This window comes from Pipistrellus hanaki (genome assembly GCF_964339955.1).
Source record: "Pipistrellus hanaki genome assembly, chromosome: 2".
Lineage (NCBI taxonomy): Eukaryota > Metazoa > Chordata > Mammalia > Chiroptera > Vespertilionidae > Pipistrellus > Pipistrellus hanaki.
In genome coordinates this window covers 129,789,962-129,806,072 of record NC_140504.1, presented here as the reverse complement: position 1 = coordinate 129,806,072, position 16,111 = coordinate 129,789,962, and the positions used below count along the sequence as shown (strand labels likewise).

At 39.6% G+C, this 16,111-nt stretch overlaps 1 protein-coding gene across 33 annotated transcripts in view; it reads right to left on the bottom strand.

Moving 5' to 3' along the window:
- LOC311616575 (uncharacterized protein) overlaps positions 1–16,111 on the bottom strand; it is a 413,605-nt gene that overhangs the window by 257,067 nt on the left and 140,427 nt on the right. Inside the window, exon 3 of one of the 33 annotated variants that reach the window (XM_084872098.1) lies at positions 4,786–5,251. The exons of 31 other annotated variants lie outside the window; for them this stretch is intronic. In XM_084872098.1, coding sequence (XP_084728224.1) covers positions 5,159–5,251 — 93 coding nt within the window. In that variant the 3' untranslated portion in view covers positions 4,786–5,158. Of the gene's footprint in view, positions 1–4,785; positions 5,252–16,111 lie in introns of those variants that run through there. One more of the 33 variants, XR_014793920.1, reaches the window with a different exon arrangement.

Genomic DNA, 16,111 nt, shown 5'->3' with positions numbered 1-16,111 from the left:
GGCACATGTGCAGTAAGGGTCGGGGAGGGGATCTTAGGGACCGTATTTCAATTCTGCCTTACAGAATTCTATAAGGCCATTTCCCCTCAAAGCTGTGTAATTACAAAAATAATTATCTGAACTTAGAAAGACCTTTCACAAAAACAAGCATATTTTTTCTACTTTAAAAAAAATGGAAAGGAGGGTAATGTGAGGATGAGATTAAAGCAGAGAGTCAGTGATGAAGTTAACTCCAAAGAAGAAACTCTTGCCCTAACCGGTTTGGCTCAGTAGATATTTCATCAGCCTGTGGACTGAAGGATCCTGGGTTCGATTTAGGCCAAGGGTTGCAGGCTCAGTCCCTAGTAGTGACCCTGCAGGAGACAGCCAATCAGTGGTTCTCTCTCATCATTGATGTTTCTATGTCTCTCTGAAATCAGTAAATATATATATATATATTTAAAAAGAAAATCTTCACTTATGATGTAAGACAGATGGTCAGAACATGCCTAATTCAGAATTGTCACCTGAGCTCCAGCTTTGAGTTAATACATGTCCAACTAGTTTTCTTACAGCAGGAGCCATGTCTATTAACTCTGATGTTACACACAACACTCATTACTTAATTGGGGCTTAATAAGTATTTATGCAAATCAACTTTAGGTAAGAGGAGAATGTTGATATATTCTGCAGATCCTACTAAATTAAACAACTGTCTCCCAACACCAAGCACAGAACCACAAACAATAGAAAGGGAGTTGGGAACTTCCTGTTAAAGAACTTCCTTTCACATAAGGATCCACTAAGATAAAAGTAAATGAGTTCAGAATGCAGAAATCCACAGGACTAAGAGTGGGGTGACAACAGCAAAGATGTTGTGTAAACTAGAAAGCAGATTGAGGCTCAGTAAGGGAATGACCAGCACACCTCAGGAGGCAGAACCCTCAATTAGCCTTGGGATCAGGAGACATCCAAAGGTTTCTAAGTACCTTTGGAGGTGGAGTTCTTTAGAAAAGTAGAATCTGAGGTCCCAACCCAGATCCATAACTCAGAATATGCCCCTTAACAATCCTTGGGTGCCTCAAATGCATATTAATTGTAAGTAGAATTCATTTAGTTCAAGCCTGTGTTTTTCAATATGTATGTAATTTCAAGTGTTCCAGGAATTCCAAATGTAAAAATCAGAAGAGAACAATAGTAGCAAATTTATTTATCTTATGTCGGGAATCCAAATGAGAAAAATGTCTGTGCAGGAGACACCCAAATACCACAAATTAGAAAGTCTAATTGGACTTAAGTTTGTTTGTTGTTTTTATTTTTTGTTTGATTTTTACATAAAATGTAATTATTTTATTTAGTAAAGATTTTGTACATCTTTATTTTTTACAATGGTGTTGTATTGTAATGTTAAACAAATTTGTAATTTATATTGCATGGGTAAACATTGAATATTACCAAAAATGACACTTGTTTTACATTATTTAACTCAGAAATTTTTAAAACAATAGTTTTCCACTGTTGTTGTCATTAAAAATTTTTTGTTATAAAATATATAACATAAAACTTACCACTTTAACCCTTTTTTAATATATTTTATTGATTTTTTTACAGAGAGAAAGGAATATGGAGAGTTAGAAACATTGATGAGAAACATCTATCAGCTACCTTCTGCACACTCCCTACTGGGAATGTGCCCACAACCAAGGTACATGTCCTTGACCAGAATCAAACCTGGGATCCTTCAGTCCACAGGCTAATGCTCTATCCACTGAGCCAAACTGGTCAGGTCAATTTTTAAGTTTATAGTTCAGTAGCATTACATTCATTCACACTCTTGTACTACCACCACCACCATCCAATCACAAAATTCTTACATTTTACAAAACTGAAACTGTACCCATTTAACATTAACTTCCCCATCCCCCATCCCAACCCCCGGCAACCACCAATCACTACAGTCTCTATGAGTTTGACTATTCCAGGTACTACATGTAAATGGAATCATACAACATGTGTTCTTTTGTGGCTGGCTTATTTCAGTGAGTATAAGGTCTTCAGAATCCCTCCATGTTGTAGCATGTCTCAGAATTACCTCACTTTAAAGCTGAATAACATGCCCCTATATGTATGTAGCACATTTTGTCAATGGGCATTTGGTTTGCTTCCACTTTGGGGCTATTGTGTGAACATATTTTAAAACTCTTTCCCATCTATTTTAAAACAACAACAACAACTCTGTCTTTTTGAGATTATGGAAACTTTAAATTTTAGGGAAAAGCATACATATCCTTTGCAGAAACACTGGGCTCGAGCTTGACTGCAGGAACTAAGAGGGAAAGGATTGCTATGCCTTTGAAACTGAAGGCCTTTGAGGACCAAGGCAATAAAAACAATCACATTCACCTACTAAAATAGCCCACATTTTCTTCCCCTAACATGGCTGGGCCACTCTCATTTTCTCAGAGGTATTTAAAAATATATGTTTTTTCTCATAACCTACCTAGGAGAAGAATGGAGAGAAAGCTCATCTGAATTAGTGAAAGTGCTGAATTGGATTTTTTAAAGCAAAGCAATTTTATTACTTTCAGCCTATGGGAAGCTAACAAATTGTCAGTGGAGCCTTAGGCTCATATTTTAATGAACACAGGAGAACCATATATAATTACCATATCAAGTGCTTCAGTGGAAACGGGCTTCTAAAGTACTTGAAGACACTTGAAAACAATTTATACTCTAGGATTTTTAAACACACCACCACAATCACATCTAAGACAATATCATTTAGTTATTAATTTAAAGCACTGATGAAGGTTTAGCGGGCAAAGATAAACCTTAGCCCAACATTTGAGATTAACAGGTTTTATTCTATATAAATTTATTTTGAAAATTCTTTACTATGAACAAATTTAAAAAGAAAACTAGGTGGACCTGGAGAACATTATACTAAATGAAATAAGCCAGTCAGAAAAAAAGGCAAGTACCATATGATTCACTCATATGTGTAATCTAATGAACAAACTGAACTACAAGCAAAATAGAGACAGACTCAGATAGAGAGCAGGCATACAGTTCTGGTAGGTGGTAGGTGGATTGAGCAAAAAAGAGAAAAAGAGAGAAAGACCTCAAATAAATAAGTAAATGGATAGGTAGATGGACAAAAATTAAACATAAAACTGAAAACATTTGAAGGAAAAAAACAAAATCAGATTTATAACTGACTCATATATTTAAACTATCTAGATCTAAATAAATACTTTATTTGAAACTAACAAAATCAACAAGAGAAAGGAAAAAATAATTCCCATCAGACAAGGGAAAGAGGAAAGCAATAACACGACCAAATTTCTGTTAGAGGAATGAGTGATCAAAGACAAAGGCAAACTAGAAAACAATAAAATAAAGTAAACACACACACACAATAAAATCCCTCAAGCTTGAAAATGTTTCATGTGGAAGAGTTGTCTATTACTCATTTCCAACCCCTACCTTCAAAAGTGGAGAAAGAAAGAAATGTCTGCAGCTCCACACCATTGAATAATAGCATATAAACCTACCAGTATCTATCCTCTCTTTCATTTGTTTTCCCTGAACATCTTCAAATTGACAAGTGCTAGAATCCATCAAGATCATTACTTCCCACCTGGATTTGGCACCCTTAAGGAGAACAAAACACATTCCTCTTCTAGCTCATGAATATTCTGCAGAGATGCAAACAAGCCAGCAGTAAAAATAAGCACAAAGATAGCTCTTGGAAACAGCACCTCTAGCCTGTGGGTATGGGCCATTTAACATCTTATGTAGTCTGTGAAGGCCTCTCAGTGACACAGATGGAGTGGGCAGGGGACACAAGTGTTTAAAATCCTCCCATTGCCATAGCCGTATGGCCCCCAGTTGGGAGCTGTGTGAAGAAAACAGGCTAGCACTAATGTTTCTTGGTTCTATGGATTATGCTCACCTTTAAGGTTATCAGAGGAAGCTGAGGTCCAGGGAGGAAGTCACCCCAACAGTAAGATATGAAAAGAATGAAAGAATTATCAAGGGGAAAAAAAGGGAGAGCTAGCAGATTGCCCTTAATTATTTTATTTTTTATTAATAGGAGAAAAATAAAGCACACAAGGATCAGAGAAACTCATTATTCTGCTTAATAAGGCAAATATGAAACACCTTTTAATTAACCAAAAAGAAGTCCTTCCTGCCTACTATATGTGCATGAAGCCTTTGGATGTTACGTGTCTCTCCCTCATAGAGCTTACAGTCTGTTAAAGACAAAACCCACATCCCTCTCCCTCTCCGTATGGGAAGAAACGTGTTTACAGTGTAAAATCCCAAACGTCTTAGTCTAGCAAACAATGGCAGGGTAGCCTCCTCACTCTGATCTGTGGTTTCCCTTGCCATGGATTCACCTACCCACGGTCTGAAATATTAAACGGAAAATTCCAGAAATAATTCATACGTTTTCAATTGTGCACCTTTCTGAGTATCATGATGAAATCTCATGGTCCTTAATCCCTCCAGCTGGTACTCGAATCATCCCTTTGTCTACCATCTCCACATGTAGATACTCCCTGCTGGTTATTCACTGAGTAGCTGTGTCCTAGTGCTTGTGCTCAAATCACATTTTTTTTTTTAATTTAATGGCCTCAAAGCGTAAGAGTAGTGATGCATGATGTACATGCCAAAGAGAAGCCATAAAGTACTTCCTTTAAGTGAAAAGGTGAGTACAGCATACTAAGACATTTTGAAAGAGATAGAGACTACATTCACTTAACTTATTACAGTATATGTTATAATTGTTCTATCATCATTCATGTCTTACTGTGCCTAATTTATAAATTACACTTTACTGTACATATGTATGCGTAGGAAAAAACATACTATATACAGGGTTTTGTACTGCCGCAATTTCAGTCACTTACTCAGGGTCTTAGAAGGTACCCCCATGGATAAGGGGGCTCCAACAGGAACAACAGTAGTAGTTTCACCTCCAGTCACCCTTTGCCTTCTCCACCATTCCAGAACACCCTATGCTCATTCCATCTCCCTGGACTTTGCACTTGCTCTTTCATCTGTCATCTTCCTCATCTCTCCTTTGGCTTTCCTACTCCTGGCAAAACCCTATCATCTTTCAGACTGCCAGTTTAAATATCACCTCCACTGAAGCCTTCTTCAAATCCAGCTATTATTTATACCTCCTCTGGGCTCCTCCAGTAACTGTGCTCAGAGGGCCATGACACAGGAAACAAGTGACATTGAGATTCTGTGCAAGATAAGCCTGTGAAGCAGAAATCAGTTTTGTTTGTATATTTCTAAGACAATATGTGATACAATGCGTTATGCTCAATATATGTTTGCTGAATCAATTTAAAACCTAACTCAAAAAAAAAAAAATGGTGTCATTCCTTGGCTGTGTGGTGACAGAGCCTCGGCATTGCTGGCTTGCGCTCTCCCAAGATGACCTCCGTCTGCACGTCCATTTGTCATCCCTGCCACTTCTGCTTGGCGGACAAAGGTGGTGGATCCCTCGCTGGGCATGAGAGATTCTGAAGGGTGCAGAAGTTGGTTGGTTTGTTTTATAAGATCTGACTCTGATGAGCAGCCAGATTTGGAAACCACTGGAACTTTCCATACTTTGCATGTTTACCAGTTCTAGTAACCTTTGCCCATCCGTTACTGCTTCTCGATATTCTGTGCTCACTTCATGATAAGTGTTTTACTTCCAGCTTGAGTCTAGACCTTCGGGACTCATCCTGTTCCTTTCTTATTAGGCAATGAGAAGTGTGGGTTCTCCAAGAAATGTCATTCCTTTATTTTATTTGTTCAACAAATGCAGTCATGCACTGCAAAACAACTTTTTGGTAAGTGACAGACCACATATACGAACGATGGCTCCACTATTACAATGGAGCTGAAAAATTCTTATTGCCTAGTGATGTCACAGCCATGGTAACACATTTCTCATGTGTTTGTGGTGATGCTGGTGTAGACCTACTGTGCTGCCAGTCATATAAAAGTATAGCACATACAATCATGTATACTACCTAATACTTGATAATGATAATAAGTGACTATGTTACTGGCTTACATACTTAATATACTATACTTTATCATCACTTTACAGTGCACTCTTTATGTTTATAAAAAATTTTTTCTGTAACAGTATGTTGTGCTACGTCAGCAGCAGCCTCATGCATCCCGGCTCTCTTGATTGCATCACTTCTCTTGTGCTTAATTTGGTCTCATTTTGCTTATCATACCCTCTAAGCATTCACACAATGATGAAATTGCCTAACAACACATTTCTCAGAATATATCCCTGTCATTAATCGCCACGACTGAACTTACTTAGCCTCTTCCAAGGGCTAAGTCACAACTGGTTCAAAGGATGGCTTCCTAACAACTTGATCTTGAATTCTTTCCTTAAGGCAAAGAGCAGTTGTGTCTGATTCCAATTCAGGACAAAGTGGGAGGCAACTTACATTTTTAGCTCTTAAGTGGGTGCTCATGGCCATATGTAGCCCCTGAGCGGAGATTATATACTAAATATAGAACAAGGCTCATCTATACAGTGTAATTGTGGATTTCTCCGTGTCAGTCGCCAAGCCACAAGAAATCAGGGAGCTTTTCAGAGAAGTGGGTTAGTTTAGCAAATATCCTCTACTGCCCCCAAGTCACAGTTTTCAAAACGTTACTCTTACCTCTATAGATTTATGTATTTGATACATTCTGAAGTCCATACTTAACTATTGTGTGGGTTTTTTGGTTCCCCTCCTGCCCCCAGAAGGGGGTTATCTGAACTATTGTTATATTTTTCCAAGCCCTTGGGTGTGACAAGCTTGTGCACCTGGAATTTCGATTTGTTGCAAGCAATATAAATAGAATAAAGTGGCCGTTGGTAATGGATGTGAAATGAAACAACGGCAGAGGGGCAGTTTCTATAGAGTGAAAATAACAATGCAGAGGGTGAAAATAAGGAATCCTAACACCGGACGTAATCTCTCTCATTTGTTCTGTGCAGAGGAAAGTGTGGTCTGTAAACTCCAGACGTATCTAACGCTGAGCACTTGTTCAGAAGCTCCAGTGAAACATCCGGCTTTTGTTCGTGTCCACAAGCGCCTTTAGAAAAAAAGAGCCCAACGCACATACAGAGGAAGCTGCTAAAACACTGACTTCTAATTAGATCGCTAACATTATGGAGGAAAAGGAAAATGGATCTGTCTACTGTTTCCTTAAAACCCGCTGCTGCTTTATCTGAAACCTATAAACAAACATCCTAATACTGCACTGTACTTGAGTTCAAAAGTTCAGCAGTATCTGCAGAAATGGCAGCACAACCGGGAAGAGAGGACGGTCTGGGGGCTGCAGATGGGAGAAGAGTTACTGGATCTTGCTCCTCCCACTCAGACCATCTGCAAAAGCTTAGGCCTTAGCAACCATGCTGACCTTCAGGCCCAGAGTCGTTACTCAAACTGCACCTGCCCAGGATTAAGTTTCCTGCTAGTGAATGATTGTTTCTTTCCTTTCGTCTGCAAACAGCTGCCACGTGATCAAGTGGCAACTGAGCAGAAGGAGGAGAGGGAGGAGAGGGAGCCGGCCCCATGCTAAAGGGCCGAACAGGACACCAACTTGGGTGATTCATCGCCTTTAAAAACCTATTCCTGAAAGGCTTTTGCATGTTTATATCACTTCTTGTTTCAGCTCACAGATAATTAAAGCCTGTCAGAGACAGAGCTCTAACCTGGAAAATAGACTATCTCCATCTATGACTCATTAGAGCTCTTAAGAATGAATGAGCCTCATTGTCTTTCTCTTTTCTCTCTGACCCCAAAGGCTGCGAAATCTAGGGTTTCTAACCTTGCTGAAAACAAGGGAAACTTTGAAAAGTAATGCGGTGTCTCCCTGGAAGGAGAGACAGTTGCATGGCAGAAATCAGTTACACCTGCTTGTTAGGCATTTTGCTAATCCAAATAATATGTCCACAGCATGGGTAAAATATCCTCGGACAGCCATTCCATCAGCCGTGGGATAAACACTCAGAAGCACATTCACTATATTAGTAACAGCTTCGGGAAAGGAGGGGTGGGTTTACCTACCATCCCTAAGTGATTATTAGGAGACTCCACTGTAGAGTACACTGACAAAGAGTACACTAGTAATAGTTATTCACAAGGAACATTAAGTATGGTAAGAAAGTATAAGATTATTCTAGCCAGTATTTCTCGTGCTAAAGAATCATGGATTTCCCTAAAAGGGCAGTTGTGTATTTCTTTTTTTTTTTTTAAGGTCTAGAGTTATGTTTACATTTAATACTTCCAATGGTTAATGGAAACTCAGTGCCCCACCTTCAATCAGAGTGGACCAGTAGGGAGGGGGGACTGTCAAGTCTTCTGAGACCCCCAGGGGTGGAGAATCAAGGCATGGGGTCTGAGTTGCAGGGCAATGGCTTTTTCCTAAAAATTTCAAGTCCTGTGTAACAAAGCATGCTATTAGATCTTACATTCATTCACACACACACACACACACACACACACACACACACGCACACGCACACACACGCACACACACACACACACAGCCTGGACATGCCACAAGTGTGATCCTCCGGCTCAAACACAATCATGAGCTTAGATGAGTGCAAATTAAGTGGAAAAGCGGATCAGTTTAGGTATGACTACTGAGTTATCAGAGGTAAAGAAATAAAAGTAGGATTTAAGAACAGAAAGAAAGCCCTTTTCATTACCCATTAACTTCCCTCCCCGAGCCAACCTGGGCTCCAAGCATACCAGGACAGTTAAAGGCTGACAGGAAGTTCCCATCGACTGTCTTAATGTGGGTAAATGTCAGCTGTTGGATGTCGGGGTGTTGAAAAGTGTCCGCCTTGCTTTTCAGCAATAAGACCAGACAGGCTGAATACTTGTGGCTGATTATTGCAGTGCCCAACTGGAGGCCCAAATGACTCTGAACACCTGAGAAATAGAGTAATTCTTTCAAAATGCTCTGACTTCAGTGCCTTGTTTTAGATTACAAAATGGATTTTATACATTTCAGCTTTATTTAAAGAAAAATAAAACAGGCAGATCAGTTTATTTTCTGAGCACAGTATTAATGACAAGATGACGTCACCAACAGCCAATCAGAAAGCTCTCTGGTGTCTGATGTTCTAACACCATTTCATATTTATGGATAAGCACCAGAAGGGTGTCAACCCTAAGCTGCATTTCCCTCCCTACTCACTTCTAAATAAAGTGCCTGCTTTCATTCAGCAGCCACACTCGGGGAGAAAAAAAACCCTCCCTGTCTCTCTCCCTCCTCATCCCAGCCTGTTTTGTGACAATCCTTAAACAATAAGGGGAAGGCGGGGGAGAGCGGCTGGAACCTGTGTCACTGCTTCCTGCAGAGCACTCTGCAGCTTTGAACAGTCCTTCACTGACAATCCAAAGCCCAGGCTCCATCTGCAAAACCCCTCAGAGCAGGGAGGAGACACTATTACAAAAGATAGGGTCAAGGCTCTCTACTCAAGAAATGAATGCAATCACTTCTCCCCTCCTATTTTTTTTTTAACTATTATCTATTCCCACCACTACCTCCCCCTCTAAGGTAACTGTGAAGAAAGAAGTGAGACGAGTTAACCCAGAAACGGTTCATCCTAAGGCAGTGCAGAGAGAACAGTTCAAGAGTTCAGCTTCCCACTCGCCCAGGCTGATGGGGGCCAAGCGTCGCCAGTCGACCCCAGGCTCAGGGCAATGGGACACACCAGGCACATCTACGATGGTGACCCTGTCCTCACTGATGCTAATTGCTGCGCTCTGGGGAGGTGATGTAGCCAGAGCATTTGTCTTTGGTCTAAAATCAACAATGAGTATGAATAGAAATAGACATTGCAATTCAATTGTTGAGCAGCACAGAGATGTTCGTGGCACCCCTGAAAAATCCCTGCCCTGGACAACTGCAACAGGCATCCTGCTCGCACACTTCTGCCCAAACCTTGTCTAGCAATGGACACGCCCTTTTCCTCCCCCACGCCCCTAACCATCTGACGTTAGATCAGAATTGCTGGATGGATTCCAAAACCAGAATTATAACATGTAATAAAAATGCTTGGCCATGCAGCGAAGATGACAGAATTTGGCATGCTGGCCTGCAGCCAGAGTGACAGATCTTGAACTGATGTTCCTTTCCTACAGATATAACAATGTACAAGGAGAAACAAATTTAATCATCTGCTCGAAGCAAATTCAATGTCTACAAGCTTCTTTCGCTTTAGTTCTGACAAGCCCCCCTTTCACCACACACCTCCATTAGCTCCCTGATGCCAAAAGCATGCAAACAAAGTCAGGTAGCCTGTCCCTTTTCATATTTAACTTGGTTCAAAGGCAAACTACTAGGTAGATTCAAAGGGGGGAAAAAGAGGAATTGGGTCCTCACAATGGGGGTTATATAATCAGAATCATTCATTTCTCTGGCATGCACCCATCCAAGACAAATCATAAAGATTCATCCTGCCTGCCCAGCCTGTGTGGCTCAGTGTTTGAGCGTCTCCCCATGAACCAGGAGGTCACAGTTTGATTCCTGGTCAGAGCACATGCCGGGGTTTCAGAATTGATCTCTAGTCTGGGGCACATAGGAAGCTGCTGATCAATGATTCTCTCTCATTGTTGATGTTTCTATCTCTCTCTTCCTCTCCCTTCCTTTCTGAAATCAGTATAAAATACATTTTTTATAAAAGGTTCATCCTGTTGTATCGAAAAGCTTATATTTATACACAACTCACATACACTCTTCTACTTGCAGAGGCCCCATACAAATCAGAAGGGTCTCAATGTAAGGAAAAGAGTTGTGTGTGAAGTAGCAAAGAAGAAAAGATCTGATCTAGAACCGCTAAATTGTTATGTCATCTGGGGCCAGGGGGAGGGGGGACAAATGAAAACAAAAATGTGTTAGATGACTTATTGAAAATAAAACGCAAGGCGGGGATTCCGTGCTAAACAATGGGTGTTGGCATTTCCAAGTTATAAAAAATCACAAAGAAAAGTCAAAAGCAAGGCACAAAAATCTGAGCACTTGACCAAAAAGAAATGAAAAGGCAGCACAGTGGAATCATAAATCCAAAAATAAATATTTCTGAAGGGCATTTCTTCCATTGCCCTTCCCTAAGGCCCATGGAATCCTTTCCCAAAGCCACCTATTAGAAGGCCCTGCTATTACCCTCTAATCTTGGTGCTCCATGCTGGTTGGCAGAAGGGAAACTAATTTGTATCATCCGAAAAGCATTTACATTTGGTTTTAGTTGTATTATACGGGGGTAGCAAGTTGGCAACAAATGTCCCTTCCTAATTAAGTTTAGTTTAGAACAATTTTAGATTTTATACTCCCGCAGCACAAGCCAACTAACAACTGCAGGCAGCAGTTGCCTGGCAAAAGGAAAAGGCCAATTATGGTTGTGTGTGAATTTTTTTAAATTCAAATAGGTAAGTAATCCACATCTAGCTAATCATGGTGACAGAATTAACCTCGGCTCAGAGTGCACGTGCTGAAAAAGCATCCAGAGGCCTAGATTTGCCACTGACATCATGTACATACAAGCAAAGGTGTGACCAGATATGGCCAGTAAGATAGGCACTTGGTAAGATCCACCAAAAATATGTATTTTAATCATTATAATCACTCCCTTGTACTCAAGGTTCCCCTAACCCTGATCCTTCTCCCAGTTATTCACAGGTAATGCTGTTGCTCATCTTTCTTAGGATCCCTACTTACATTCCAACATACATATTCATAACACATACACTTATCAAAGTCAGTAATGACATGCTGAATTGGACCCTGATTCTGACTCCAGAAGTTACACGTTTTGACTATATCACATGGCATAAGAATATTTGAAGATCACACTGCCCAATGATGTGATCAAGTAGACACAGGTAAACTCAGGCCAAGATTCCTATTGTTTATTTCTTAATAAAGTACAAAAAGCTTCATGTCTTTTTATGTATCACAGCATTTGCTTCCTCTGCCATCTTTATTATGAATTCACTTTCATCACTATTACCAAGCAGTTGGAATGTAAGCTATCTCATAAGTTATCTTTTTCATCTCATTTTAGACTTTTGCCTTTTCATTCAAAATCAATCAAGTTGTGTTTTCTTTTTGTGTAATCCCTTTGTGGAATGCAGAAGTATTGTGTCTACTTCTGAAATTCATGAGAGAAAGTTTAGGAAAGGAATGCAGGCATGTGGGAGGGGTATTCCCAAAAGATGAGAAAAATATCATAAAAACAACCATCTTTCTTTTCCCGCCCCTCCTCCACCCCAAGTAAAATTTCCTATAGTCCCACCAATGGGAAAAGAATACTGCTTGGGATAAATTAATGATCAGATTAAATATGGGCATTCTTTTTGTTGTCCATTTGAAGTGGACAACAAAAATAAATCGGGGTTTGAGAGCTTAGTAAAGAAACATGTTAACCTCATTTAAAGGCATTTTGGGATGCCTTGGGAATTTGGGTGGTGGGGAGGAGTAAGGGATAGACATTTCAGGTGCCATGAATCACACTCTTCTTCTTCTTCTACATAACACAGATGCAGTGGTTAATCATTTTCACATATACTAGTAGACAAGACAAACCAAAAGGCAATCTTATAAAGAGTAAAAGCCTAGGTCACAGAATGAAAGGATTGTACGGATAAAAACACCACTAAAGCATAGCCTTCTGTTTCTAAGAAGATTCTTCGAATTTCAGGAGAGGCAAAGCTACTCCTTTAAATATACAAAACCCATTTGCAAAGCTAGTAGAGGAACATACATGGGCCTTACCATTCATCCAACATCCTGTCACCCGAAACAGGAAGTGAACCACAGAGCTGAGGAACTACCCTCTCATTATCAAAGGAAAAAGACAGAACTCCAGAGTTAACTTGATATTCTGAAGCAATTTGACCAAGACAAATTGTTTATTCTGTTTATAATACCCTACGTTGGTTCTTAATAAACATCTCATCACGATGGTTTGCATCTCCCTTCATATAATTTGGTTTCTGTATAAAAATGAGGTCTCATAGTGGTAACAGCAGATATATAGTCATATTCCCAGGTAACAGGTTGTGTCAGCATAAAGTACAACATCAACAGAGCTGAGATTAAAGGAGGACATAGTTACATCAGCGTTATGGGGTCATGTTTTCCACAAATAGGAGAAAGGTAGAAAATGAGTGAGTATGAAAAGAACCAGGCATGGTGAAGGTAGGGTTAATACGCCCATTTTTAAAGATGCATTCAGTGATCGTAAAGCAGTCCTTTTGGTTTCTCTATTTACTGGGTCCTTTAGTTCTTACCTTTTATCTAATTATAGTTAAGCCACTAGATTTAAAGAGAAGTCCAGGATATGAATTTCATAAAAAACAAAACAATTACCAAGATACTTATTTATCCAGGCATATAATTCCAATTGACAACCATGACACTTTAAGGATCTAAGGGGCCTAACCCTAGCTTTCATAGTACTTAACTGTTCAGTACAAAACAAAATGCCTATGCTGGAAACGTATCTTCTAAATTGCTGGGGGTTGGGAGTCAGGGGAGCATCACTACAGGTTATACTAAGTAGACTGACTATTCCTTGCCTTCAAGGCATCACATTATATAAAGTATGAACAGCCAGATCCACACAAATAATTGTTAGACCACTTGCCTATATGAATAATCCAAAAATTCGGATACATCCTCCTATATGTAATGAAAGAACTTTACATTACATTACCAATACTTTGTTATCCCTTGAGTATTTATGTGAACTTTTCTTAAAATTTGGGTCATACTTTGAATAACAGAAAGAACTCACATTGGAAAGAGGATTAATACCAATTAATGACATTCTCTGGACCACCCCATAGGGGTGTGCAGGCTCTGCCCTACCTGATTGTACCCTACGAAGCGGGTGAGTGGGGAACACGCAGCCAAGCCCTCACATGCTCTAGAGTCAGAAGGGACATCTTCTTCTAATCCATTAAAGGTTTGTTTGGGGTTGTTTTTTGTTGTTGTTGTTTTTTTTTTTTTTTTTTTTTTTGCAACCTTGCAATCTAAATAGCATAACTTCATATGTTATTTCATTGCAAGGAAATCTAGAGTCAGATTACAAATACTTACACTATTTAATAAACCAAATAAAAGACAGCAGGCCCAAACTGGAGTCACTTATGCTAAGCCCCACATTACTTAAATGAGACTTAAGTTAGTTCCAGCTCTTCCACAATAGGAATCTTAAGCCAGTCAATCAGGAGTCACCTGATCAGCACTAGTTAGGTAATCTGTCTGACAGGCCCCTTCCAGCCCCTAAAGGAGAGCCACCTTACAAGAACCAACCCACTTTTTTGCCCGGCTCCCGTGTGCCTACGAAAGTCTTTAATTTTGTATAGATTCTCTGAGTTCATTTCCATCTGCTAGATGGGATGCTGCCTGATGCAAATCGATGTTTGTCCAACTAAACTCGTTGAAAACTTAAACATGCCTCAGTTTATCTTGTAACCACATATACATACACACATTATCTGTGTGTATATATGTATACATATAAATATATATGCATATCATTTCAATATCAATAAATTTGAGTCCATCAGTCAAATTTTGTAATGAATATATATGAAACTTTGGGCTCATCACCTAGTACAGTACTTAGTAGTATCTCTACAAATAGTTCCCAAAATCTATATTATTTGCAGTAAGGAAGAGGGAAGATAAAAGATCTACCAAGAGAAGATGAAGAAAATGAGGAGATGAGTGAATACAAGGTAAAAAGAAGAAAAGCAGAATGAATGTCTATCAACATCATGGAGAGAGGACAAGTCTGGCAGGACATGACCCCCACCACAAGGTAATCTTTAGTTTTCATTCCATTAACCCATGGGCTAAGTAATTCAGGTGATTTAAGCATAGGGAGTTAGAGGGGCCAGAGTCATGAGTTCATCCATATGTGAATTATACTGTTTGTGTTCCAGGGCCATAGATTTTGTGCTTAACTCAAATTAGCATCTTGCATATGCTTCCAACTAGTCACAGGGGAGGTCAGAGCATGGGGGTATATTCACACAAATCCATCATCATTACTGAAAAGGGAAGGAAAAAAAAAACAAAAACTCAAGGCATCTGCTCTCCCTGCAAGGTCCTTCAGAGTCAAGCTTACCTGGAAATGAAAGCACATTATTAAATCAAGACAGCCAAGACTCTATGGCAGACCCAAGGAGTACCCGCAGTCATCGGTGTGTCATTGCTTTCCTCCTAGGTTTGGCCTGAGGTCCCAAGCATCTGTGTGTTACTATCGAGTTTATCATTATAAGCCCCAAGCAACTTTATTTCCCCAGAAGATAATTAGATAAACAAGCCTTGAAAATTATGCTAAAATTGAGAGAAAAATTGGTTTCAATTGTTCAAAGAGACACCCTTCAAAATTAAATCTGACCCACATCCGTGGTCTTTTCCCCAAACTCATGTAGTGATTGGTTTATATTACAGACTAATGTAGCTACAGTATTAAATAAACCACTCAATTTGGATACTGCAATACCAATAATCACTAGCTTTGCTTTCTTATAAGTGGCTTTATAGAGAGGTTGCTTTTTTTTTTTTTCTTTTTTAATGAAAAGTTTGCTTCAGGCTCAACTCGTGCATACCAAACTTCAGTTTGTGGTGAAACTTAACAGTCTCCTTATAAACCCTTGAATGTTGGGAATTATGATCATGGAAATGCTGACACAACATTAGCCACACCTGGCACTGCAAAAATGCTCTGAAGTATGTTGATTCTCCTCTCCCCTATGATGTCAGTCCCCAGAGCCCACAACTTGGTGACTTTAACTGTAAAGTGGAGCTCACCAGCAGTGAAAGCCATAGCAAGGGCTAGAGTTCTTGGACTTCTAACTAAAGGAACTTGGTGTTGACTAAGAAACACTTTTAAAACTACTTGCCCAATATGTTACTAAACTATCAGCGAAAGGAGAGAAACGTGCAGATTTCACATAAGAAATGGCTTTATACCCACCATGTTTCATCATGGGAGAGAGAAAGGAGGACCCATTAGAAAGAACCTGTGATTTCAGACATGCAGAGGTTAAGGGTTAACAAAGACATCAGTCTATTTGGT